Below are 27960 nucleotides of genomic sequence, written 5' to 3'. Positions count from 1 at the left end.
ACAGGCTCTATTATCAGTCAAACAGGAAAAAGAGATTCAGATGAAAATGATAGTGACCAGGGGAGAATCTGTCCTTCAGAATACTTCTCCAGAAGGCATTCCCACTATTCAGCAGCAGCTGCAGAGTGTGAAGGATATGTGGGCATCCCTTTTGTCTGCAGGGATTCGTTGTAAAAGGTGAGGGAAACTACAGCCAAGCACTGGGGAAGCTATTACTAAAAGATCAATATAATACTACTGAACAGACCATTCCTAAGGCCGGCTTCCCTTCCCTTCCCTTTGCTTCCTTCCTTCCTTCCTTCCTCCCTCCCTCCCTCCCTCCCTCCCTTCCTTCCTCCTTCCTCCTTCCCTCCCTCACTCCCTTTCCTTTCTTCCTTCCTTCCCCCCCCTTTTCTCTTGATTCCTCTTTCTTTTTCTTTCTTTTTTCTTATTAGAACAAAAGAAACTGGCAGATGTAATCTCACATTTAGATTGACCTGAATACTGTGCCAATGTGGTAATATAACTAAAAATGCATGTTTCTTTTTGTTGTTGTTGCTAACATAAAAATACAAAAAAAAAAGATTCATAATGTAAAAATATAAGGATTAAAACCAAGTAGTGGACTTGGGAGGTAAACCCAGGAAATACAAATAGAGGAGTGGGAAAGAAATGGCAGGCAGGGGGAGGGCAGTAAGTAAAGGGTGTTGTATTAGCCCGTTCTCACTCTGCTAGGAAGATATTCCTGAGATTGGGTAATTTATAAAGGAAAGAGGTTTAATTGACTCCCAATTCCTCATGGCTGGGGAGGCCTCAGGAAACTTACAATCGTGGCGGAAGGGGAAGCAAACACATCCTTCTTCGCATGGCAGCAAGAGAGACAAGTGCTGAGCAAAAGGGGAAAAGCCCCTTATAAAATCATCAAATCTCATGAACACTCACTGACTATCACGAGAACAGCATGGGGGAAACCACCCCCATGATTCAATTACCTCCCATTGGGTCCCTCCCATGACATGTGGGGATTATGGGAACTACAATTCAAGATGATATTTTGGTGGGGACACAGAGCTTAACCATATCAGGTATGTTATCAAGCAAGTTGCCCACCGTTGTGAGCAACTGCAACTTAATCCAGTCAGGCAATGCTGGGAGCTGGTATACAGTGTGAGCCTCAGTTATCCCATCCAAGGGCAGGGGATCTGGAGTATTTAGAGACAAACTCATATGAATTAGAAGAGCAGTTGAGGGCTGCCCCTCAGGGTGAGGCTCCCCTGTGCCTATACTGCCCTCAAACTGAGAGTACATCAGGGACTAGAGAATGTCTTCAAGCTAAGAGATCTAGGAGCAATTAGAAGTCCAACTGGACTGTGCTGCAGTGGTGTGATCCGGGTGTATGGATGGATGGAGCACTTACAGTGTCTGCTACAAAAGGACCCAAAACCTGGTAGTACAATTAGGAAGAAATGATTAATGGAATTTATTTATTTATTTATTTATTTATTTATTTATTTATTTATTTTGAGATGGAGTCTTGCTCTGTCGCCCAGGCTCCAGTGCAGTGGCGCGATCTCGGCTCACTGCAAGCTCCGCCTCCCAGGTTCACGCCATTCTCCTGCCTCAGCCTCCCGAGTAGCGGGTACTACAGGCGCCCGCCACCATGCCCGGCTAATTTTTTGTATTTTTAGTAGAGACGGGGTTTCACCGTGTTAGCCAGGATGGTCTTGATCTCCTGACCTCATGATCCACCCGCCTTGGCCTCCCAAAGTGCTGGGATTATAGGCGTGAGTCACCGCACCCGGCCTGATTAATGAAATTTAAAATATAGCATGTGTAGGCCGGGTGTGGTGGCTCACGCCTGTATTCCCAGCACTTTGGGAGGCCGAGGCGGGCAGATCACAAGGTCAGGAGATCAAGACCATCCTGGCTAACACAGTGAAACCCTGTCTCTACCAAAAGTACAAAAAAATTAGCCGGGCGTGGTGGCGGGGGCCTGTAGTCCCAGCTACTCGGGCGGCTGAGGAAGGAGAATGGCGTTAACCCGGGAGGCAGAGCTTGCAGTGAGCCGAGATTGCGCCACTGCACTCCAGCCTGGGTGACACAGCAAGACTTTGTCTTAAAAAAAAAAAAAAACTAGCATGTGTATTGAGGCAAGGGAAGTGCTTAATTTATCGATAAAAGAAATAATTAAGTTTTAATATTTAGACCAAGTCAGGAAATATTGTCCTTTTATTTCATTACGATTTTCTGATGTTTAATCTCACGTTAGGTGGTTACTGTTCTTATTTTTCTCTCCTGCTCTGAATGTCCTGCTCAGTTTGATAGAGTTAAGTGTTGCTTCTCTCCCTGCCCAGAGCTTTGGCTCCAGAAAAGACCCACTCAGGGGATCTCTCTCAGTTTTGCCTTTGAGACTCCCCCAGTGTCTCGTGTCCCCCCAGCCGCTGACTCTTGAGTTGATAGCTAGTTCCATGTTTCTGCATATTGGCCTGGGTTTAAATGTTCCTTGCTTCCTGAGGCTGCCCTTCAGACCTGGACTCAGTGTCCTTAAGCCCTGGGCAGCCTGCTCACTCCCAAGCAAGCTTCTTCCTGATCTCTTGACCCCTTGCTTACTGGAGTGGATGGAGCAGACACAATGACATTTTAGACTCCTAAGGATTCTCAATGTGGATTTATTGTCCTTTCAAATCCCTTTCAGCCAACTTGAAGGAGCTCTCTCCAAATGGACAAGTTATCACGATGACGTTCGACAGTTCTCCGGCTGGATGGATAGTATGGAAGCCAACCTAAATGAATCAGAAAGGCAGCATGCAGAGCTGCAGGATAAAATAACTATGCTCGGAAAAGCCAAGGTGAGAGCTGGATTTCAGATTCCATTTGTTGTCTCACAGGCTTCTTTAGAATGCCACAGTCAGACAAAAATGGGATTACATGTACCCTAGGACAGTGCACATAAGCAAATTACGTTTGGGGCTTTTAGTGTAATCTCTAAAGGCTTCTTAAACTGGACTTTCATTTGTGATTACTTTATTAGTGAGTGAAAATTTTCCCTTCCAGGAAAACCATGTAGATCCATGTTTTATGATACAAACCATTTAAAATGTAGCACCATGAAATATCTTTTAATGTCTTCAGCCTGCTCATCATTAGGAAGTCTTCCTTTTTTTTTTTTTTAATCACATCCCTTTGTGTTATCTTTTGTGCATTCGTCATAATGCTTACATTAGTACAGTACTACATGGAAAGATTTTTTTAAATAAATAAATAATGGCATGTTCTTAAAACTTATTGGCAGTAGTATTCAAACATGAAGTTTTACAGTCCTTTGGTTTATAGCTGCAGCCTCACTCCAGGGCATGATCATTGGTCAGCCTGTTCCATCACCCCCTTACCATTATCCTAAACAGCACTTGTGATCTTCTACACAGAAATCCTTTAACCTCTCACATTCTCTATTTCTGCTCATTTGTATCACCTCACCCTGAATATATTACATTGGAAACCTCATTATTCTCAGTGCCTTCTTTCTCATTGCCACTTTGCATCTGGCACTAGGTCCTACTGATCCATCCTCTTCACCTGAACTGGAACAGACTCCTAATTTTTCACCTTGTTTCTTGCCTCCATCTATTGTTATCTCCTATAAAGATGAATGTCTCACTTCCTGCCTGAGGTCCTGTGTTGGCTTCCCATTGTCTACAGTATAAGCTCAATCTCCGTCGCCTGGTTTGTAAGAATGGAAATAAGCTCCTCTGCCATGCTCCTTTCCTTCATGCTCCCAGCCTCCTCCCTTGCGCTCTCCAGCCTTGCTGAATCTCACACTATCTCCTGAACATGCCACAATCTTCACAATTCTGTGTCTTTGCATAATCTCTTCTCTTTTTACAGAAGGTCCTTGCTCTGTCTCTGCCCCTGGCAACCTCCTACTTACCTTTCTGAATGAATTTTGAAGTCATTTTAGCTATGCTACACCACCACCGCTCAGGCTTGATTCATTGTTCTGTTCTCTCATAGCCCTTGGTTCAAAGCTCTTTATCAATTTCATATATATTTGCATGTCCCTCTCCTTCAGTGAATAGAGATGCTTAATTTTCTTTATATCCTCAACACTTGGCTCTCTGACACAGAACACACACTGAATAAAAGTTATTTAAATGACTAAATGATCTTATGTGACCTATGCCAAGGTACTTAATGTTTCTGGGTCTCATTTATGCATCCATAAAATAATATAATTATAATTATCTGCTTCATAAATACCTGCATGTATTATCTGTTATAATAATTAATTGCTTAATTAATTGGATTGTTCATCTATTCAATCAACATTTATTGAGAAATTGCTACATGTAGGGATTGTGCCCGATTCTAGCAGTAAAAACAGTCAAGCGTATGTTAGTGGGGATGCATGCACTCAGTAATAAATGTACAAATAAATAATTTTAACTGCTGAGTACTATGAAGAAAAAAAAAGTAGTGTGGTGTGAGAGAGAATCATTTTGAAAAGGCTCATACAGCTTGTTTGAGGCCAAGGGAGAGGGACAGGAAAGGCCTCTCTGAAACAGCAGACATATAGTCCATGCACTAAAGAATTTAAGCCAGAGAAATGAGCCTGGGGAGGAGTTGAGGAACCAGCGTTCTAGATAGAATAAAAAGCAGGTCCTCGGGCCCTGTGGAGGGAAAGATCCTGGTGCAGTGGGGAGCTGTGAGGAAACAGGCAGGTGTTGTTGCAGCAGAGAGTAGGCAGGGAGGGGCTGCAAGGGAAGTTTGATGGAGAGACAGAGCCTGATCCTCCATTGCCATGCCAGCTGCTCTGAGGATTTTCCACTTGATCCCGGCAGCATTGGGACGATAATCCAGGTTTTAAGCTGAGAAGCGACATGATTCAACTTTTAATTGCAAGACATTATATCACTTAGACTGCTGTGTGGAGCATGAAATAAGGGACAGGGAAAGAATTGGTGGCCAGGAATCTGCCTGGGATACCACTGCAAAGTCCAAGTGAAAGAGGAGGGCAGCCTGGGCTGGGGAGTTTGCAGGAGATGTGGGGACAGATGTCGCAGTATAATAGGAGGTAGAGCTAACAGGATTTCCTAATGGTTAAGAGGACGGAGAGCTAGAGAGGACGCTGGAACAATTCCCATGTTCTGGGTTGACCGTCTGGGTGGGAGGTCATGGCATTTGCTGTTTGAAAAGAGATGGAAAGAGAAGGGGGCTTCATGGGGGCTGGGGTAGAATAGGGATAGGGTGAACATCAGGGGTCCATTTCTGGACATAATCAGTTTGAAATGTTAAGAGTAGAAATATAAAGTAGTTAATTGGTAATTCATATGTTAGAGAAAGTTCTGGACCAGACATAAAATACACACACACACACACACACACACACACATCCATGCATTCACACACATATCTGTGTCAAATAGATAAAATGATGGAGGGATGGACGAATAGATAACCTGAGGTCACTTGTCAACTGTACAATTAAAATATCTTGATTTTAGCAGTGTCGTTGATGTGATGGTGCATGAATGGCCACTTTATTTTTCTTAAATGCTCTCTAGTTATTAAATGAAGAAGTGCTGAGTTACAGCAGCTTGCTGGAGACCATCGAAGTCAAAGGGGCTGGCATGACAGAACACTATGTCACCCAGCTAGAACTCCAGGATCTACAGGAACGATACAGAGCCATCCAAGAGAGGGCCAAGGTACGACAAAGCACTTTCCTTGTAGACTCACCAAAAGGGGAGTGTTTGGAGCTGTGCTCCTTTAAAGACTCATTTATGTTCAAGAATGACAGGCTTGGGAAAACAGAACAAAAGCAAAACGAATTTTTAGTATTTTAAAGGAATTACTGGCAAAATCAAAAACCTTCAAATATTGTTAGTATTATGAAAGCTATGAAAGTAAGATAATTTTCAACTAAAAATTCCTAGAAATGTACCAACTTAAAAAAAATTCTGGACAGCTTCAATTGAAGACTCATAAATGCCTTATTATGTCTGATGATGAGAGTTTTCTAAGGTGGGAAATAATCACTGATAGTATTAATCATTCTTCATTTAGTCCTCACAAAGAAAATAAATATGCTTTTTCAGAGCACATTCTACTATGGAAAATTTAATCCACAGTAAGTCCAAATCTTCATTTAAGGCACAATATAAGAATTTCAATTTTCTTCATTAGCAAAAGTGAATTTTTATGAAATTAGTAAAGTGAATTCATTTCTTACCCTGTTACATTTTATAAGGTGTTCAGAGATCATGTAGTTAATTCAACAAAATAATTAATAACACTTTTATTCCTGAAATATTAGGTTTTTATATTTTTACATAAATCTTGAAGATTCATGATTCTAGGAAATAACTCATATTCCAATGTCTCAATAATTATACTTTTCTAAAATTACAAAAGTGAATTACAGCACATTGATGCTTTATAAAGTAATGTGTTCCTATCTTATTATTTTAAATGCTAATTATAGGAAGCCGTAACCAAGTCTGAAAAACTTGTCCGCCTGCACCAAGAGTATCAGAGAGACCTAAAGGCATTTGAAGTTTGGTTGGGGCAAGAACAAGAAAAGCTCGACCAGTATTCAGTTCTTGAAGGTGATGCCCACACTCATGAGACAACATTGCGTGATCTTCAGGTAAAGCCTCCTTTATCCTAAAACAAAGGAATCTTCATTCTGAATATGGAATTATTATTTTAAGCAATAGGAAGTTAATAGAAACCTTGAGTCCAGTGGCTAGCTGATACACATTAAGTGCAATCCCCATAAGGTTTGATCAAGAACATTCCGAGGCCTCAGCAGTATGTGCTAGTTGACATCATTTTGTAGGCAATTTAGATAGGACAGGACTAGCACTTGGGGAATTCATAGAGCTGCTAGGGTGGCCCTGACGAATGGCTAGAGATCTAATTGATGGGGTTGTCTGGCTTACCTGCCTGTTTCTCCCTAAGGGATCAAATCAGATCTGGGGGACAGCAGCAGAAGTCATTAGAAGGTGACACAAAGTCAAACTAGTGGCAATATCTTGAGCCATGTAGTTTCAAGCAAAACCTACCACATTGCTGATGGTACAGATTCGGGCTCAGAGTTCTAGAAGAAGGAATTAGAGAAGTTAAAAAAAAAATAAGTGTTAGTGCCCAGGCCAGCAGGCCATAATTCACGGTGAGATGCCAGACATGGTGGAGAAAGTGGTCACAACCTATATACTTATTTACTCATTCAGCATTTACTGGATACTTAATACAGTACAGATACTTTGCTAGCTACTTCAGGTAAAGATGATTAAGATATGATTCCTGTCTTCAAGGAACTTGAAATCTGATGAGAATACAAACCCAGAGAAAGGTGATTATAAATAATATGGCGAGGACATTAATAGACTAATGTAAGGGGTCTTATGGTAGCATCAAAGAAGGGCCCATAATCTTACCTTAAGGAATAGGTAGGCATCAAGGAAGTTCATCAAGAAGGGGCCACCATGTACAAAACAAACAGCAGAAGATGGAGAAAGGCCAATGAGACCACTTTATGTCCCACCAGTGATGTGTTGGAACTTACAAATGTGCCATCAGCCCTGATTAGAGTTGGTTCAGGATTGGATAAGTTTTACCTACAGCTTGGACAAGGTGGGAAAATCAGGGACCATCATGATTATCAGTCACATATAAAATTTCTGACTTTTTCTACTAGGTCTTGGAAATCGTATAATGGCAAGAGAATGGGGTTGGGATTAGGAAGTTGGGACTCTAATCCTTGGTGGGACCCAACACTGGGTGACTTCAGGCAAGAAACAACTTCTCTGACCCAATTTCATCCACAGAGTTGTAAGGATTAACCAAAACGGAAGAAAATCTTATTTAAATATACGGTCTACTCATGAAGTAAGTAAATACTAAAAGTTAGAAGGGTCACAATTTCCTTAGCTTACTTAAGGGTCTCATCCATCCTGCCTCCAAAGAGTAGGATCCACAGGTTTAGCTGTTGTAATTTATTTGACTAGAATTGACTATTTTCTTTACATAACCCTTCTTAGTTCTACACTACCAACATCACTGGTAAGCAAATGCTGAGCTCCCTGTGCTTTTGTGTAGAACTAAGTCAATAGTTACCCATCACCAGCAGATGTTGCTGTTGCTCTGGTCAAAAGAAAATATTTCACTTAAGCCGGTATTCATGTGGTGCAAACCTAACCTCCCCCTGATTTCACCATGGATTAATTCTTACATTTTCTATTGTGAGCCACCACAAAGGTTAAAAAAGAAGGAAGATGCTAGTGGCAGGAAGCAGTGGTGAAGAATTGTGATGCTGCAACCACAAAGCAGAATTTCTTCAGGATCCTGATGTTCTGTAGCATGTACATGGTGTAGGGATTGGCCAGTAGTGTGGAACATATTCAGAAATTATTTTGTATAACCTGAAGGCCTAGTTTGGGTCATAGAACATATATATAGTTTATATATTTTAATATAATATCTTTAATATATTAATATATTTTAATATATTAATATATTTTAATATATTATATACACACATTTATGTTACTTATAGATTTTATATATTTAACAATATTATATATATATTTATTTAAATATTGAACAATTTTTTCCTTCAGAATACAGACTTGAAATTTGGGATATATGAGAATTTATTTAATAGAATCTTAACTTGGATAATAGATAAAGTGGTTATTTATGAACTATGGAAAAGATGTTGAGAAGATTAATAAATTAGTCAACTACTGTCCAGGGCCACAGTGTCTGTGTTTTTAAATAAAATATTATTGGAATGCAGCCACACCCATTTATTTATGTATCGTCTGTGGTTTTTTTCATACTACAATGGCAGAGTTAAGTCATTGCAACAGAGACCTATGGCCCACAAGATCCAAATTATTTACTATCAGGCCTTTCATAGAAAAAGTTTGCCAACCTTGAATTAGGAAAATGATTATAAAAAATTATCTTGAAAAAAAGTCTAAGAATTTTAGAATAAAGTTTATGTATTTGTTGCCAATTTGATTAACATTTTACCATGTATATCTATAGTTCTTCTCTTTCCATGTGCATATGTCTTTACATTATACCATGCTTGAAGTGACATCATATTTGAAGAAAAATTTTCTATTAGTTGAAACCATGTGAGAATGTTATTTTTGTAAGAAAAATATTTTAGCAATCTTAAGTGGTTTTTAAAATATAGTATTGAGAAATACTATGTTTTAACTATATATACTGATATTTTTAACATTGTTGATGGGATTTGACTTGATTTATTTTACTTTGGGTGATCAGATCAAGTGACAGTATAGATTTATGTTTATCACCAGAAATATAAGTGTGCCATGTTGTTTTACCAACATCTTTAAGGATATAAGATTCTTTTTGTCCTATAAAAAATAGCATATGCTCTTCAAAACTTGATTTATACTAAATTTGTAGGGTAAATCTTTGGGGCTTAGGCTTTGGTGGAGGAAATTTATTTGCACCTCAGAGCACCTGGTGGGCAGGTGTGATGAACCAATTTCCCAAGTTTGTGTGCCCTGCACTCTCCAGGTTCAAATTTTCTTGGCCACCACAATGCCTAGAGTACAGCTTTGGCAAAAGATTCCTCCTTAGCAAGCAGAGGGTTCATTGTTTCTTTCTCAGTCACAAATGTAGCACTGAGCTATTCAATGTCAAAGCAAGAAGCTTAAGTCACTTTAAGCAGATTATGAGCTATAATAAGCCTAGGTCATTCTTTTAAACAATAGCCCTTTATTCACAAGTGTTTTTGCCTGTTAGCTAAAAAGTCAAATTTCGGAAACTGTTGATTGAGAAAAATATTGGGGTGTGTGTGTGTGTGTGTTGATTATTTTAATTGAAAAAGTTTTAGGAATCCTTCTGACTTCGGAGAAAATATGGTTAGGGACATATTTTTGTATAGGGCATAATAAAATCATTTTTTTCTAATGAGAAGTTCAAGTGGGCACAGTTGGCTTGGGCGAGACATGCTAACCCATGCAAGTGTGAAATATGATTGAGAGTGACAGCCATACCTTTTTCTCTGCAGGAGCTACAGGTACACTGTGCAGAGGGGCAGGCCCTGTTGAACTCAGTGCTGCACACCAGAGAGGATGTGATCCCATCAGGTATCCCACAGGCAGAGGACCGGGCTTTAGAGTCTCTCCGGCAAGACTGGCAGGCTTACCAGCACAGGCTGTCCGAGACCCGAACTCAGTTCAATAACGTGGTGAACAAATTGAGGCTAATGGAGCAAAAGTTTCAGCAAGTAGATGAATGGCTCAAAACAGCAGAGGACAAAGTTAGTCCCAGGACCAGACGTCAGTCTAACAGGGCAACCAAGGAGATACAATTACATCAGATGAAGGTATAACTCATGTTATAACTGATCTTTGTCAAAGCTACAGTTACCTTGCATAGTTTGTTTCATTAAAATATTTAGTAACTTTTATCCAAAGCTTAGGCTTTGCAAAATCTTTTTGATTACCTAGAAAGTTAAAATAAATCACAATGGAGTATTCCTCTTACAGCAATTATTTCATAAATTAGTCTTTGATACAAGGTAGTTTAATGTAACCATTTTATATTTTCTTTCCATACCCTATTACCTTGTTTTGTGAAGATACATGAATGCTTGTATTACAATAATTTAAGTTTATGGTTCTGATATGAAATTGCTCTAATATAGTTCATTGAAATAGTACTTGAGAATTAGTTTTATTCTAAGTTTTATGCAATTTTAGTGCACACATCTAAAATAATGCTTGAGCCTTAGGAATTTATTTTCATTATCCACCCATTTTAAAATTGATCTAGGTACAATAGGAGGTCTAAAAAATTATGCCACTTTGTTTTCATGTTTATTTATTTTATTTAATTTTTTTGGAGACAGAGTCTTGCTCTGTCGCCCAAGCTGGAGTGCAGTGGTGCGGTCTCAGCTCACTGTAACCTCTGTAGCCTGGGTTCAAGCGATTCTCCTGCCTCAGCCTCCCAAGCAGCTGGGACTACAGGCGTGAGCCACCGCACCTGGCCTGTTTTCATTTCTAATTTTTGAATTGAAGTGTAATAGATACAGAAAACTATCCAACTCAAGTGTACAGTTTGTATCACATTGTTGTAATATAATATTTATGAAGATAACATATGGCATTTTCAAAATTAAATCTCAAAATAAACATCTTCTAAACATACACTGAAACCATTTCCTATAAGAAGATATACATTTGGCTTATTCGAATGGCTAAGATTGAATCTTTCCCTTCGATACTTTGTCATTTCAGAAGTGGCACGAAGAAGTGACTGCATACAGAGATGAAGTTGAGGAAGTGGGAGCTAGAGCTCAGGAGATACTGGACGAGAGCCACGTGAACAGCAGAATGGGTTGCCAGGCCACCCAGCTGACTTCCAGATACCAGGCCCTGCTTCTCCAAGTGCTGGTGAGTGGGTCACCAGGTGCTCAGCATAGACCAGCAAACTTCGCCAGCCAAAATAGCCTTCCTTTCACTAACATCCAGTGAAGATACATATTCATCAACAAAGGCCCTGGCACAGGCCTTTACTTCACCATTCAATTTTCTCTTTTCTTTCATAGGAACAAATAAAATTCCTGGAGGAAGAGATTCAGAGTTTGGAGGAATCAGAATCATCCCTCAGTTCCTATTCTGATTGGTATGGCTCTACTCATAAAAACTTCAAGAATGTGGCTACCAAGATTGACAAAGTAGATACAGCAATGATGGGGAATAAATTGAAGACGTTGGAGGTAGGCACGCATACTTCAGATTTGTATCCAACCTTTCCGTTCACCAAGCTGCCCCATTCTCCTGCATAGATACTGGAAACACAGGTGATCATCCCAACCATTATGATTGGTGATCCTGAGCTCATCATTTTACTTGAAATACTAAGTTGGCTCTTTAAGGCCAAAAGCTGGCTTTCACTTATTGATGATGTGTTGTTATCAGAATGACTTACACATGGACACCCATGAAAGTCTTCACTGAATTCCAGTGTGACACTTCAATATTAAGAGAAAACTATCTCTCTCAAATTAATGGCCCAGTGCTTGTACAGAGTTTAAACTCAGGTCTTTAGAAGGAGATTGCTAAGGATGAGAGAAACATCAAGTTCTTTTTCAAGTCTCTGATTTGGAAATGATATATTGATCAAGACTTTTAGAACCTATATTGAAATAAAGAAGCCAGGGTTCCTGATTCCTGGCACGTCAAATCTGGTTATGAATGTCAACAACTTATTTTAAAGGGAAGTAGGTGGGCTTAAAAATGGGCCTTGAGAAACCTTTCTTTAAAAGGAAAAGAAATGGCCAGGCACAGTGGCTCACACCTGTAATCCCAGCACTTTGGGAAGCTGAGGTGGGTGGATTGCTTGAGGTCAGAAGTTCAAGACCAGCCTGACCCACATGGTGAAACCCTGTCTCTACTAAAAAATACAAAAATTAGCTGGGCATGGTGGCACGCATCTGTTGTCCCAGCTACTTTGGAGGCTGAGTCAGGAGAATTGCTGGAACCCAGGAGGCGGAAGTTGCAGTGAGCCAAGATTGTGCCACTGCACTCTAGCCTGGGTGACAAAGTGAAACTCCATCTCAAAAAAAAAAAAAAGAAAGAAAAGAAAAGAAACAAGACTACCTTTGCTTCCTACTCACTCTCTTTTTCAGGTTTTGCTAAAAGACATGGAGAAAGGTCACAGTTTGCTAAAATCGGCCCGGGAGAAAGGAGAGAGGGCTGTTAAATACTTGGAGGAAAGCGAGGCAGAGAGGTTAAGAAAGGAGATTCATGATCACGTGGAGCAGTTGAAGGAACTGACCAGCACTGTCCGGAAAGAACACATGACGCTGGAAAAAGGTCTTCATTTAGCAAAGGAATTCTCAGATAAATGCAAAGCACTGACACAGTGGATAGCAGAATACCAGGAAATCCTACATGTTCCTGAAGAACCCAAAATGGAATTATATGAGAAAAAAGCTCAGTTATCTAAATACAAGGTAGTGTGTTTACTCATTGACAGATGCATGCAGAGGTCACACAGAGACCAAATGGGAGGGAGGTGATTCTTGCTGGGTGTCACCCGTAACAGCTGCTGGAATGCATCCCGTATGTGTCCGTTCTGCAGCTGACCAGTGATGCCATGACCTGTGGAGATTTATTGGGTTAAATCCACTACCTCAGAGTTATTTTTGCATTCAGAGATCTGATACTCAAAGATTGTATCAATATATTTATTGATTGTACGTATCTGTCAATCAATGAAGACCTTTCCCAATGCGTGAGCCAGGTATTTGGATCCTCCAGGTAAAATCTTGCTGGCATCAGGATCCCATATCTTTCCCATATTGAGGCTTCCCTTCATCTTCTGGTACCTAAGGCTAGAAACTGACCTATGGTAAATTGAAAATGACATATCATATTTATAAGAAAATAAGTTCTAGTTAACAAACTCGAGCTAAGTACCTTAGAAACTGATTTTTGAAAGAATAAATAGTGATGTGGCTATAGCTATACATGACATAGACACAGGTACTTCACCCACTCAAATTTTTGAAGCAATTATGCAAGCTTATATGTGGAATAATTTGTGTAATAAATTTGATCTGGATGATTGAGTGATACCTTTTAAGGATTACAGTGTGCTGGCTTACCCCAAAGCTTTCCCTGTTGGAAGCTTTTGTGACGGCCTCTTCCAACCAATGTCTATTTCTATCCTTGGCTTCTCTGCCAAGCCTGACAACTTGTCTTTGAAGAGGCCACATAAGAATCACAACCTCTTCCTCCTGGCCACTCAGTTCTTGATAGATTTAAATAGTGCTTTTAGCCTATCTCAGCAAGGTCACAACTGGAATTGTTCTTGCTAACTCCATAAATAGCTCAAACTGGAACTAACTTCATGAACTCAAAATCAAAAGATAGTGGCCTTTTTATGTTGAGATTTTTTTTCTCTGATGAAAGGAATAAGGTAGAAGCCAGAAATATAAGCTATATTTAATTTAGAAAAATATAACTATTTCCCATCCTTTTATCTCCACAAAGGAAGGGCCATTTGATGTGTGACTCTGCTGTTGTATTTAGAAACCATGTTCGTCTTAATAAATCACTCTCTCTTTAATGTTTTGCACCTATTGCTTCATAAATATGAACAATCTTTCTTTGAGGTGGATCATCTCTTGCATACCATGGGAATATGTATGTATTCATCTTGTCCACGGAGATGAGCAGGCTCATTTTTTTTTCTTTGTAATTCAAGTCACTTCAACAAACGGTGCTGTCCCATGAACCATCAGTAAAGTCAGTGAGAGAGAAGGGTGAAGCTCTTTTGGAACTGGTGCAGGATGTCACTTTAAAGGACAAAATAGATCAACTTCAAAGTGATTACCAGGACCTGTGCAGCATAGGAAAGGTAAGGAGAGATGAAAGACTCCGTAAAAGGGTTTATTTTCCAAAATGTGGGCCCTGACTCCTTTCTCTCTGTCATGTAATTTTAAGGCCTGGTACGGGTTAGTATTTTTTTTTATTCAGATGAATATTTAATTGGCATAATGACTATGTTGTTTTCCATTCCTGGTAGTTTTCTAAGTAGCTCTAACTACCCTGTGAGTTGCACTGGGTTTTTGTAATACAAAACAGTTTTGAGTAGGTTTTTCACTTGAAAGTCATCTCTGATGGACACCTGGTTTTGCAGGAGCATGTCTTCAGTCTGGAGGCGAAAGTCAAAGACCATGAAGACTACAACAGTGAGCTCCAAGAGGTCGAAAAGTGGCTGCTGCAGATGTCCGGCAGACTGGTGGCACCTGACCTCCTGGAGACAAGCAGCCTGGAGACAATCACCCAGCAATTGGCCCACCACAAGGTACCCCTGACCTTTAAAGGGCTGCCTTTGGGATGGCTTCACCAGTGTGTGTACGCGTGTGTCTGTGTATGTGTGTGCATGTGTGGGGGTGCACACACAGGTGCATCTCTGGTTTATAATGATTGTACTGAGAGAATCAGGTCTGTATTAGTCCGTTTTCACATGGCTGAAAAAGACATACCTGAGACTGGGCAATTTACAAAAGAAAGAGGTTTGTTGGACTTACAGTTCCTTGTGGTTGGGGAGGCCTCACAATCACAGTGGAAGGTTAAGGCACATCTCACATGGCAGCAGACAACAGAAGAGAGCGTTTTCAGGGAAACCCCCCTTTTTAAAACCATCAGATCTCATGAGACTTATTTGCTATCATGAGAACAGCACAGGAAAGAGCTGCCCCCGTGATTCAGGTATCTCCTACCAGGTCCCTTCTACAACACGTGGGAATTCAAGATGAGATTTGGGTGGGGAGACAGCCAAACCATATGAAGGTCTGAGTCTCAAGCACTTCTGACAATTGACAACAATTGAACTTGATATTCAAGTGAATCAAGAAGAGTTAAATCCTTGCATTGAACTTCTGAACACATTGCTGCATTTTCCCCAGCTAATAATTTTTATCTCAGAATTTAGTCTTTATGGAGTCTATTTTAGAAAATGCAGCCAAAGGCATCAGAAAGTCTGGATTCTAGGCTGGACTCTTCCCCTTCCTGGAGAGACAACATAGCCTATCTGAGTCTGTCCTTTCTCCTTTAGGATGATAACAATACCAGCCCATCTCATAATTGTTGTGCTAATCACAGGAGATAATATTTGTGAAGACATTTTGTAAATCACAAAGTACAAAACTAATATGAGGAGTTCTTATCTTTGATATAGGTGATAGGCTAAAAGCACTATTTAAATCTATCAAGATAAGAACTTAATAATATGTATTTTTAGTAATCGTGTTTATCAGATGATAGATGTTATGGTCACAGTTTTATGGAGCAACTGATTTGTGATCTTAATGGAAAACAAGTTTACTCATGATGTGGTCAGTGTCTGACAGTGTGTCTTAGGAAAGCCAGTTAACCCCTCTGGGCTGCAACATTTCTGTCTATAAGAAAGGATTTTATTTAACAAACATGAATAAAAAAGTAGCTACACAATACCTTCTGGTAGGCACTGAGGAGATGACAATCCAGAAGGTAGTCTACCCCATGAATGGCCTCATGATGGAGTGGTTCTGTTCCAACTCAGAGACAGAGTGGTTCTTTTCAACTGAGCGTATATGATAACTGCTAGCCCAGCGCTGTTTGTAGACCCTGGACTGCTGAAGGGCCACCCAGGTTTCCTATAGATATAATGATGGGTTACCCAGGCTACCCTATGTTGGATTGTGTCACTTGTCATTAGCATCATATAACAGAAAAAAAAAACACTAGAACTTGATTTTATTTATTTATGTATTTATTTATTGTTATTTTATTTTATTTTTTTGAGACAGAGTTTTGCTCTTGTTGCCCAGGCTGGAGTGCAATGGTGCAACCTCAGCTCACTGTAACCTCTGCCTCCTGGGTTCAAGCGATTCTTCTGCCTCAGCCTCCCAAGTACCTGAGATTATAGGTGCCCTCCACCATGCCCGACTAACTTTTGTATTTTTAGTAGAGACAGGGTTACACCATGTTGGCCAGGCTGGTCTCTAACTCCTGAACTCAGGTGATCCACCAGTCTCAGCCTCCCAAAATGCTGGGATTACAGGCGTGAGCCACCGCGTCTGGCCAGAATGTGATTTTTAAAAAATAAGTTATTCTTCCCTGAGTCATCTATAAGAATGCTCACTAAAGAATGCAAGTGGGCATGGTGGTGTGAGGTGAAATCAGGCCGAGCTATGTCTAAAGCCTGGGGGCTGTGCCATACCTTGACTGTGTTGTACAACCTCACTGTGATTCAGTTTCCTCATCTATAAAACAATGATAATACACATTCGTCAGGCTTATATATAATTCCTGGACTATAGCAGGTACTTAATAAATGATAAGTTTAAATGCTATTTTCATTATTATAAACAGTAGTAGATGTAAGTTAGATATTACATGAATTAAAAATTAGATATTAGATTATTACAGAAACTAGAATTAGATTATTATATTTGTGCAAAAGTAATTGCAGTTTTTGCCATTAAAAGTAATAACAGGCCGGGCGCGGTGGCTCACACTTGTAATCCAAGCACTTTGGGAGGCCGAGGCCAGCAGATCACTTGAGGTCAGGAGTTCAAGACCAGCTGGCCAACATGGTAAAACTCCAACTCTACTAAAAATACAAAAAAAAAAAAAAAATTAGCCAGGTGTGGTGGTGGGCACCTGTAATCCCACCTACTCGGGAGGCTGAGGCAGGAGAATTGCTTGAACCTGGGAGGTGGAGGTTGCAGTAAGCTGAAATTGCACCACTGCACTCCAGCCTGGGCAGCAGAGTGACACTCTGTCTTAAAAAAAAAAAAAAAAGAATGACAAAAAACACAACTACTTTTGCACCAACCTTATAGAAATAAGATATTATATAAAGTTGATGAAATAGTAATTAGATTGTTTTAGATAAAAATTATGCCAGAATTCTAACTTATTAACCTGAAAAATATAGGGACATCTTTTTGTCTGGTAATAATACCATGGAGTATTATCTCTCTGAGAGCAGCCATGAACACATTCTAGTGTTAAAGGTTACTTCATCATTCCTTATGTAACTAATCTCTTAAACTCATTGACTCTTCCTCTTGGAGTATCCCTGAAAATATACATGTACTTTTGTTTTCATTTAATATATAACTAAGGTAAATTGCAAGATTCTTTCAAAAACAATATTAAACAGTGAAATTATCTATCTTAAACTTTGATGGATAAGTTACTTAAAAGTAGAATTCTGAAAACTCTGTATTGGTTTCATTTTTGCAGGCAATGATGGAAGAAATTGCTGGTTTTGAAGACCGTTTGAACAATCTTCAAATGAAAGGTGATACTTTGATTGGCCAATGTGCAGACCACCTGCAAGCGAAACTTAAACAAAACGTGCATGCTCATCTGCAGGGCACAAAGGACAGCTACTCAGCGATCTGCAGCACAGCTCAGAGGGTGAGTGCCCCCAGAACATTCCACAGTGACAAGGAATTATGGGGAGAGGCTGTGCAGTCTAGAGACTTTTTACAAATAGAATCGATGCTCAAATCTTTGGGTTCATTTTGGTGTGTTGCCAGACAGGAAATACGAGGATAAATTTCACAGTCGCTATGTGAACACAAAACTAACATATTTTGTATTTGATTGATGTGACTAAGCAGTGAATTTCAGATATTTTTTTGTTTTGTTTTGTTTTGTTTTGTTTTGTTTGAGACGGAGTCTCACTCTGTCGCCCAGGCTGGAGTGCAGTGGCGCGATCTCGGCTCACTACAAGCTCCGCCTCCCAGGTTCACGCCATTCTCCTGCTTCAGCCTCCCGAGTAGCTGGGACTACAGGAGCCCACCACCACGCCCAGCTAAGTTTTTGTATTTTTAGTAGAGACGGGGTTTCACCGTGTTAGCCAGGATGGTCTCGATCTCCTGACCTCGTGATCCGCCCACTTCGGCCTCCCAAAGTGCTGGGATTACAGGCGTGAGCGAATTTCAGATATTGTTTCATCCAATTTGTTTATTGCATGAATTGATTGTGAAAAAGTTTGTTAAAAGTTGATTTGGGCCGGGCATGGTGGCTCAAGCCTATAATCCCAGCACTTTGGGAGGCTGAAGCAGGTGGATCACTTGAGGTCAGGAGCTCGAGACCAGCCTGGCCAACATGGTGAAACCCCGTCTCCACTAAAAATACAAAAATTACCCAGGCGTGGTGGCAAGCACCTGTAATCCCCGCTACTCCGGAGGCTGAGGCAGCAGAATTGCTTGAACCTGGGAGGCAGAGATTGCAGTGAGCCGAGATTGCGCCACTGCACTCCAGCCTGGGGGACGAAGTGAGACTCCGTCTAAACAAAAATAAATAAATAAATAAATAAATAAAGTTAATTTGTTTGTTGGTAAAAGGAATTTGAGGAAATTTAAAAAAGAAAAAAATAGTTGATGTGTTTGAATAGAGGTTGTGTTTTTCTTTGCACACGATCAATACTTTCTAATTTTCCATTTATTTTGTAACACAAAAGTAAATTTATTTCATATTTTTCACAATAATTATTTTCTTTTTAACTGTATGCAGCCTGGGTTCTAATCTAAAGCAATATTTGTTTGCATTCATATAGAATTTGAGAAACGAGTAACTGCCAAATATGACTTACACTTAAGTGGGTGTACTTCCACTAAAACAGAATTCTTAATGTTTTAGAAATAAGTGTAAGAGGGGTAAGAATGGCTATTTTAACAAAAACTTACTAAAATAGGTAAATTGCTTTCTATTATTCTAGAATTTTTAAATGACACTACAAAGAGTTTTTATAAGCCTTTAAACTTAGTATTCTGTGTATTTTTGTTTACTGGACTAGCCAGTAAGAACTGATGATATACCAGTGACGTGGTTAGAATGGTCCATGTTCACCATAATAATAAAAAAAAATTCTGAGTGACATTAGTAACTTCCTAGACTTAAAAAAAAAAATTCACCTTCAAAGGTTAACAAAAAGAACTGGTGATACATCAGTGATGTGGTTAGAATGGTCCGTGTTCACCATAATAATAAAAAAATTCTGGGTGACATTAGTCAACTTCCTAGACTTAAAAAAAATCACCTTCAAAGGTTAACAAAAGAGGACTACAAGAATCTAATAAATAATTGAAAATGATGACAAGGGGAGAAAAGGGGGAGTGAAGAGAGAAAATGAGGCTACACATAGAACTTTCTGGTGAGTTCATTCACTCATTCAACAGAGATTTCTTGCACACTGTCTTCCTTCACAGTGGGCATTTTCTTTGTATTAGGGATACAGTTTAATTTGTTTTAATTGGTGGATGTTGGAAAAGCCAACATAATTTTTAAAATTTAAAAAGTAGATAAAATTCTAAGAACATAATCAGAACTTCATAATTAAACTTTGCAAAAGTGATAAAGAGAACAAAACACCATTCTTTTAAAAATTCTGCTTGGAATAAGAATAAATAAGGGATAAACCTAATGTCAGACGAAAGTGATGAATTTAAAAGATGACAGAGAAAAGCAGAATTCAATGATTGTTTCTATTGTCTCAATAATGAAAGAAATGCCAGGTTAAACTAATTTTCTTCTTTTTTCCTTTTTCCTAAATGGAAACATCACAGATATATTTTCTCTTGATCTCAAATAGACACATAATTTTTCTTAATATGTCTTATGGATAAAATGAAAATTGGTTGGCTTGTTAAGGATTAATTAATTAAATAGACATATCAGAAAATGTATGAATTATTCTGGATTATTTTTGCCCTGGAACATAACTTCTAAGATGAAGTGAGGACATCCACCTCTCCACTCCTCATGTTATAATTTAGTTCAAATTTTACCCTACCTCTATTGCAGAAGCATCTCAGTTAGAGAAACATTGGTTATCCTTTTTTGAGATCATTTTTTATTTTTACTTTTAGTTGCTAGCTTAAACAAAAAGTGAAATATTTATACTATAGGAAGAGAAGCTGCAAAAACCTCTGACTTATGTTTATGACAATTAACTTCAATGATTTTATGTATTCTAGCATGCCTCTACGGTTATATTTACCCTGCTCATGTTCTCTTCCCCTAATCTGGATTTTACATTGTGATGTGTGGTCCGAGAAGTTATCAACTGGGGTATAGGCATTGCATTTTGCAACATCTGGGGAGACATACAACTGCCTTAGATATTAGATGAAATTGCAGAATCTTGGGGGGAAAATCCATTTAGATGTACTGGTCATGTTTCATCGAATTTCAATGATCTTTATAGAGGTAGAAAGTGGTTCTCATAATCTCAGCATGATTGTATTGTCTCAGGTGTACCAGAGTTTGGAACACGAACTTCAGAAGCACGTCAGCCGACAAGATACCCTGCAGCAGTGCCAGGCCTGGCTTTCTGCAGTCCAGCAGGATTTAGAGCCAAGTCCTCAACCACCTCTTAGTAGGGCAGAAGCCGTTAAGCAGGTAGTAAACTCCTGAAAGTTTGTGTTATTCTTGTGAATCATTCAGAGCGTCAATGAAAATGTGTGAAGTACCTATGATGTGCCAAACTGTATTGACTCCTGGGAATCTAAAAGTAGGAAGAAGGTCTGAGGTTGGCTCTAGTGGAGTTCATGTGCCAGCCAGAAGATGGACATGATACTGAGGGGCCAACTTGGTGGATTAGAAAGAGAATGGGGCCAGGCGTAGTGGCTCATGCCTGCAATCCCAGCACTTTGGGAGGCCAAAACGGGCGAATCACTTGAGGCCAGGAGTTCAAGACCAGCCTGGCCAACATGGTGAAACCCCATCTCTACTAAAAATATAAACATTAGCTGGGCATGGTGGCATGCACCTGTAATCCCAGCTACCCTGGGATTGAGGTAGGAGGGTACTTACCCGCCTGAGGCTGAGGAGGCTGAGGCAGGAGAATCGCTTGAACCTGAGAGGCAGAGGTTGCAGTGAGCCAAGATCATGCCACTGCACTCCAGCTTGGGTGACAGAGCAAGACTCTGTCTCGAAAAATTAAAAAATAAAAATAAAAAATAAAATAAAAGAGTAATAAAAATAAACTATTAAAAAGAAAAAAAAAAAAAGAAAGAGAATGGGGCTGGGCATAGTGGCTCATGCCTGTAATCCCAACACTTTGAGAGGCCAAGGCGGGCTGACCACACAGTTTCAAGAGTGCAAGACCATCCTGGCCAACATGGTGAAACCTCATCTCTACTAAAAATACACAAATTAGCTGGGCATGGTGGCAGGCGCCTGTAATCCTAGCTATTAAGGAAGCTGAAGCACGAAAATTGCTTGAACCTGGGAGGTGGAGGCGGAGGTTGCAGTGAGCCAAGATTGCGCCACTGCACTCCAGCCTGGGCATCAGAGTGAGACTCTGTCTCAAAAAAAAAAAAAAAAAAAAAAAAAAAAAAAAGAAAAAAGAAAAGAAAAGAAAGCGAAAGAAAGAGAATGGGCACTGTAACCAAAGATTAATTCTAATATTTATTCTGTTGGGGGACCATGGGTAAGTCGCTTAATTTCTCCAAGCCTCTGAGATAGTTTCCCACTATCAAAAGTGACATTTATAAGTATACTTACTTCTAAAAGTTATAATGAAATGCAAATATCACACTACAGATAAACGTGATTTATAAACAGAAAAGTAATACTAGCTTCTTGCATAGTTTTGGGGCATAAACAAGGTGCTTCATAAATAATTATTGAATGGATGATGAATGAAATGTTAGTTTTTATCATGTGAAAGGAATTCTATTCCATATTAATTTGACATCCACATGCTGGAAATGTTATTGCTGAGACTTAATCAGAATATGTGGGAAATATTTTTTTAAACTTTTGTACTAAGCAGCTTTTGTATGCAGTGTTGACTCCGTGGGAAAATATTTTAGAGGAATTTAGTTATAAAGGTTATTGCTGCCAGATATGAATTAACAGTATTTAATAATTTAATTTTTTTTACCACAAATTAGAATAGCATAATGTATTTGATCACTGAGTCCACATAAAGAATGTGTCTAGTTAATTTGTCCCCCAAAGTATACTTTCTAAAGGCTAAAATGATTTACATTGTCATTCAATGGTTCACAGAAGTGTTCATATTTTACTTTATAAGAATAGAATCAGGACAAATGAAGCATAGTTTTCCTTGAATCAAGAAAAATGAATGAAAGACTGCCTATATTCTACTTTTTTATTAGACTGTGAGTTTTCTTGAACCACAAGCCACCTTGTCTTGTGGCTGTTTGTTTCCAATGCACTTTATTCAGAACAATTCAGATCAACACTTAATTTTTCTCCTTTGTTACCAAAAAAGAAATAAAAGAGATAAAGGGAGAAGAAAGTATTAATGGCAGTGATGTTTTGCTAGAGCAGGAAGAGATTTCCTACACATACCAGAGTAAGCCGTGGTCACAGGAGGATACTGATCCTTCTTCCAGATTATGTGACTGTATGGTTCCCTGTTTCTGCCTCTTTCACATGTCTCTCAAAATGGTCTTTGAAAGTAGCCAGAGAAGGGAGTTCGAGGTGGCGGAGACGCTTGGACTACAGTCACTCTGAGGAGGAAAGGTTTTTTATTTTGTTCCCTTTTTTTATTTTGTATTTTTTCTTGTTATTTCTTTTGTTTGAGTTTTTCCCTTGGCAAGTGCAATAAGTCCTCACTTAATTCCATCGGTAGGTCTTAGAAACTGAAACTGTAAGCAAAACCATGTACAGCAGGTCCTCAAATAATGTCATGTCCTTCAATATGCAGCTTTGTTATAGCATTGATGAGAACAAAAGTTGTTTCATTATACAACTTCCTGCTTAAAGAAGTCACGGTTTCCAAGAATCTGCTGACGACATTAAATGAGGACTTACTGTGTTCATGTAAAACTGACCAGGCCCTTAGTGGCTGGTGAGCTTGGATATGTGACTGGAGAATCCGCTTACAATGGGCATGGTACCAAGATGCAGTGTGTATCCCCAGCACCACCCGTCTAGTAAACCCAATAAACCCTCAATACATATGTGAAGATAATACACTCCCCGCTGCCACAAGAAAATGGCACATGGATTCGATTCCGTTCAGAGTGCTATATGTTTTTAGAAGGCATAAAATGTGAACTTCAGGGAATGGGAAAAAGTACTATAAGATTTTTCTGTAAAGTTGATTTTAGCAAACATCGTTTGCAACTGTGTGGTCACTAACACTCTATATGCTGCTTCCAATGCTTTCGGAATCAGATCAACTATATAAATCATACCATCATTCCTTTCAATTAAATATGTTCATAAAATACAAATTCTGACAACTTATTCTCTTCTCATATCCAAAAGTTGTTTGAGACAAATAACTTTCTCTGGGTCATAGGTGCATGATGGCTGATGCACCAACTTGTGCACAGTGGCTGATGACTCACAATACCATAGTTCACTTGTACATTCAATTGAAAAGGTGCTACTTCTGACTTAATGGGAAATTGATCTGTGTTTATTATATCCACAGGAACACAGCATGTCTAGGTAATCCACACAGTGCAGAGGAAAAATACTCAGATTGGAGTCACAAAATCAGGCACCATGATTGACTCTATGATTTGGGAAAATCCTGGAAGTCAACTTTATCCCTGCAACTTGTAGTCAATACTGCCTTCCTTATTTATCCCTATTTATGTAGTAATCAAGAACCACTTCTCACTACCTCAGCCACCACCCCCTGTCAGGCCATCTTCATGGTTCATCTGATCCCTGCAGTAGCCTAACACCTGGGCACCATTGCTGCCTGCCGCCGCTGTGGCAACCCGTTCTCCACGTGATGTTCGGAGGGAGTCTTTGAAAGCCTGTCTCAGATCATGATGCTCCCGATATTTTCCCATCACACTTAAATTCCAACTTTCTTACCACGGCTTATGAATAGGCTGATTATAGAATTTGTTTTCCCAAATGGAACCTTCTTGATAAGACAGAGTCTGCTTTACATAATCCAATGGGACTAGCGCAGTGGTTCACAACTGGGATGGAGGAGATGGTGACTTTGCTCCTACAAGGGACATTTGGCACTGTCTGAACACGTTGTTGGTTGTTACAAGTGGGAGTGGTGGGGATGCTGCTGGCATTAAGTGGGTAGACGCGAAGGATGCTGCTGACGTTCTGCAAGGTATAAGTCAGCCCCACAACAAAGAATTATTTGGAGTCAACTGTCAATAGTTCTGAGTTGAGAAACTCTAGACTAGAGACAAAACCCAGCAAATTGGGATGTATGGTCAGCTCTCCTTATAAGGGGCTCCATGGCTTGCCCCCGCCCACCCTCCGACCTCTGCTCACACCTGATTCACTCTGCTCCAGCCTCAGGGCTTTGCATTTGCTGTCTCTCTACCCACCACATCCACCCACCTGGAATGTTCTTACCTTATGCCATGCCATGCATTCAGGTCGTTTCCTCATAGGGGCCTGGGAGATACACTGTCCCTGAAGTGGCAATGCTTCTTCCTCATACCCTATCTGCTTAGCACCTTGATTTTCCCACATGATATTTAAAACTACTAAACATCCCAGTGCAAGTTTGTTTATTTATATATTATTTATCTCCTTCCTAAGAATGTCAACTCCATGGGAGCAAGGGTTTTGCTTTATGGGCTGCTCTATGCCCAGTATCTAAAATGGAGCCTGAGTAGAATCTGAGCATCTGCAAAGAAACACATTTCTTTGTTTCTATAAATAGATTAAAGATCCACCTGGAGAAGCCTTTCTTGGGCTTGTGGAAAGAGAATAACACAAGATGAATCTCCTGCAATGTAAAGAAGCCCAGACATCTGTGTTTTAACCTCACTCCAGTGAAACCTACCAACTCACGGACCTTTGCCTTCTGTCTCCAAGATATGCAAAAGCATGTTAAGAAGCAGGCCAGAGTAGGCTACAAATTCTTTCTCTGAAATGGAAAATAAGCTGGCATGTGAGCAAATAATCTGGAAAGATTATAGAAGTTTCTTGCATTTTCCCCTTTCCCAGACCATACAGAATAGTTTACTTACAAGGAGAAGCAAATGGTGGACAAATAAATCCCCATTGGTGATTTAAATTTTTTCCTGTGAGTCACTAATATATGTCACTTGAACACGATGGTGAAAACACTGAGCATAGCAAGACTATTTTTGAAATGTCAACAGAATATTCCAAATGATACAAGTATTTGCTATCTAAATAGCTGATGCATCTCTTTCACTCTGATAACTGCCTTTTCCAGGTCAAACACTTCAGAGCTTTGCAAGAGCAGGCAAGGACCTACCTAGATCTCCTTTGCTCCATGTGTGACCTGTCAAATGCTTCGGTGAAAACCACAGCAAAAGACATTCAACAAACAGAGCAAACGGTAAGAAAATGAAAAATCACATTGAATTTGTTTGTTTTATTATATTCTCTTGCTTGAATGTTTCATGTGAGATTGAAAGAAAATAGTTCTTGGCTTGTTCTTGCTGTATGTAATGGTTCTACAGCCATTATAACAAATAGATATTCGAATTTCAGCTAACTCATAGAAAATTAAGCACATCCTGACATTGATGACATCAGATTGGGACTGAATCACTTAGTCCCATTCATTCGCTGCCCATTAGAACCTTTCTTTTTTCTCCTCCTTAATGACCATTCTCTCAATTTTCCTATTTTGCCACACCTTTTTTTGTTCTTTTCTCCTTTTCCATCTTTTTCTTTAGGCAATACTTAATATGAAAGGGGCTCTTGACCCTTTCTTTATTATATCAAGGATGTCAAAGAGCATGCCATCTGTCACAATCCTTCTAGTTCATTGGTAAAGTGTGGTGTTCAGAAGGATTTTGAAACTGTCTGGGCTGTGATGAGCTAGCAGTACCGGCCCACACAGACAGATGGCAGCACTGGAGGCGTATTTTCCTGGCTGCTGCCACTGCAGCTTTAAACTCTTCCATGAAACACATTTGGGTTTGTTTGCTCGTTTGTTTGTTTGTTTGTTTGTTTCTTTATTGTGAGACACTCTGCCAACCAGTCTGGAGTGCAGTGGCGCTATCATCACTGACTGAAGCCTCAACCTCCTGGGCTCAGGTGATCCTCCCACCTCCGCCTCCCAAGTAGCTGGGACTATAGGCACACACCATCACACCCAGCTAATTTTTATACTTTTTGTAGAGACAGGGCTTCGCTGTGTTTTCCAGGCTGGTCTCGAACTCCTGGGCTCAAGCAATCCTCCCTCCTTGGCCTACCAAAGTGCTGGGATTACAGGCATGAGCCACCATGCCTGGCCCACATTTGAGTTTAAAAGAAAAATAAGACTTAGTTTTGGTATTTAATTTATTAAATATTCACAGAAGAGTAAAATGATTCACAGGAAAAAAATGTCAAAATAATAAGGTTTTTCTCTTTAATATTATCAAATCGGTTTTTAAATCCTTACAAAAGATGATGTAACCCATTTATTTTATTTTATTTTATTTTGGAGAAAGAGTCTCACTCTGTTTCCCAGGCTGGAGCACAGTGGCACAATTTTGGCTCACTGCAACCTCCGCCTCCCACGTTCAAGCAATTCCTGTGCCTCAGCCTCCCGAGTAGCTGGGACTACAGGCACACACCACCATGCCTGGCTACTTTTTGGTATTTTAGTAGAGAAAGGGTTTCACTGTGTTGCCCAGGTGGGTCTCGAATTCCTGAGCTCAGGCAATCCACCTGACTTGGCCTCCCAAAGTGCTAGGATTACAGACATGAGCCACCATTCCCAGCCAATGTAACCCATTTATTTTTACAGAAATGATTTATTGAAACAAATTACACAGCTTCAAAAACCAGTGAAGCAGATCTAAAGACATATCCAAAACATTAATAATTCAGCATGTTGTAAGACGGATGAACAAATGTGCAACAGAGAACAACAGAAGTCTTTTCTAGTTAACCTTAACACCAAATTCATGAGTCATACAGATGAATCTACTGAAATGCCCAATGCGAAAAACCATCAGAGCAGCTTTAGACCTAATACATTGATCAAACTTATTAGAGTTTCGCTGGGCGCAGTGGCTCACTCCTGTAATCCCAGCACTTTGGGAGGCCAAGGCGGGCGTATTATCTGAGGTTGGGAGTTCGAGACCAGCCTGACCAATGTAGAGAAACCCTGTCTCTACTAAAAATACAAAATTAGTTGGGTGTGACGGCGCAAGCCTGTAATCCCAGCTACTCAGGAGGCTGAAGCAGGAGAATCACTTGAACCCGGGAGGCAGAGATTGCAGTGAGCCGAGATCGTGCCATTGCACTCCAGCCTGGGCAACAAGAGTGAAACTCCGTCTCAAAAAAAAAAAAAAAATTATTAGAGTTTCACAATACTGATTAAAACCATATAGCATAACTTGTAGACATTTAAAGTCTTTAGGAACCCTACATTTTTTTTTAAAAAATCTGCTTTTCCTGAAGCAAATAAAGAAATACTTTTTAAATTTATGTATTTGTGTGTGTGAGTTTGTGTGTGTATGTGTGTGTATGTGTG

General features: G+C 39.7%; 1 protein-coding gene across 20 annotated transcripts in view; it reads left to right on the top strand.

Annotated features, from left to right (window-relative positions):
* The window catches only part of SYNE1 (spectrin repeat containing nuclear envelope protein 1), a 519329-nt gene that overhangs the window by 276651 nt on the left and 214718 nt on the right, over window positions 1-27960 (top strand). For all 20 annotated transcript variants that reach the window (XM_055114235.2, XM_055114240.2, XM_034963099.3 and 17 more), the window contains 13 exons: window positions 5-177; window positions 2675-2828; window positions 5541-5684; window positions 6461-6625; window positions 10037-10354; window positions 11268-11423; window positions 11579-11749; window positions 12662-12988; window positions 14245-14397; window positions 14680-14847; window positions 17778-17954; window positions 20799-20945; window positions 25699-25824. In XM_055114235.2, the coding sequence (XP_054970210.2) occupies window positions 5-177; window positions 2675-2828; window positions 5541-5684; window positions 6461-6625; window positions 10037-10354; window positions 11268-11423; window positions 11579-11749; window positions 12662-12988; window positions 14245-14397; window positions 14680-14847; window positions 17778-17954; window positions 20799-20945; window positions 25699-25824 (2379 nt within the window). The remainder of the gene's footprint in view (window positions 1-4; window positions 178-2674; window positions 2829-5540; window positions 5685-6460; window positions 6626-10036; window positions 10355-11267; window positions 11424-11578; window positions 11750-12661; window positions 12989-14244; window positions 14398-14679; window positions 14848-17777; window positions 17955-20798; window positions 20946-25698; window positions 25825-27960) is intronic.

The sequence above is a fragment of the Pan paniscus genome, chromosome 5, assembly GCF_029289425.2.
Source record: "Pan paniscus chromosome 5, NHGRI_mPanPan1-v2.0_pri, whole genome shotgun sequence".
Classification (NCBI taxonomy): domain Eukaryota; kingdom Metazoa; phylum Chordata; class Mammalia; order Primates; family Hominidae; genus Pan; species Pan paniscus.
Note: the sequence above shows the minus strand (reverse complement) of the source record. Positions and strands in the feature narration are given on the sequence as shown.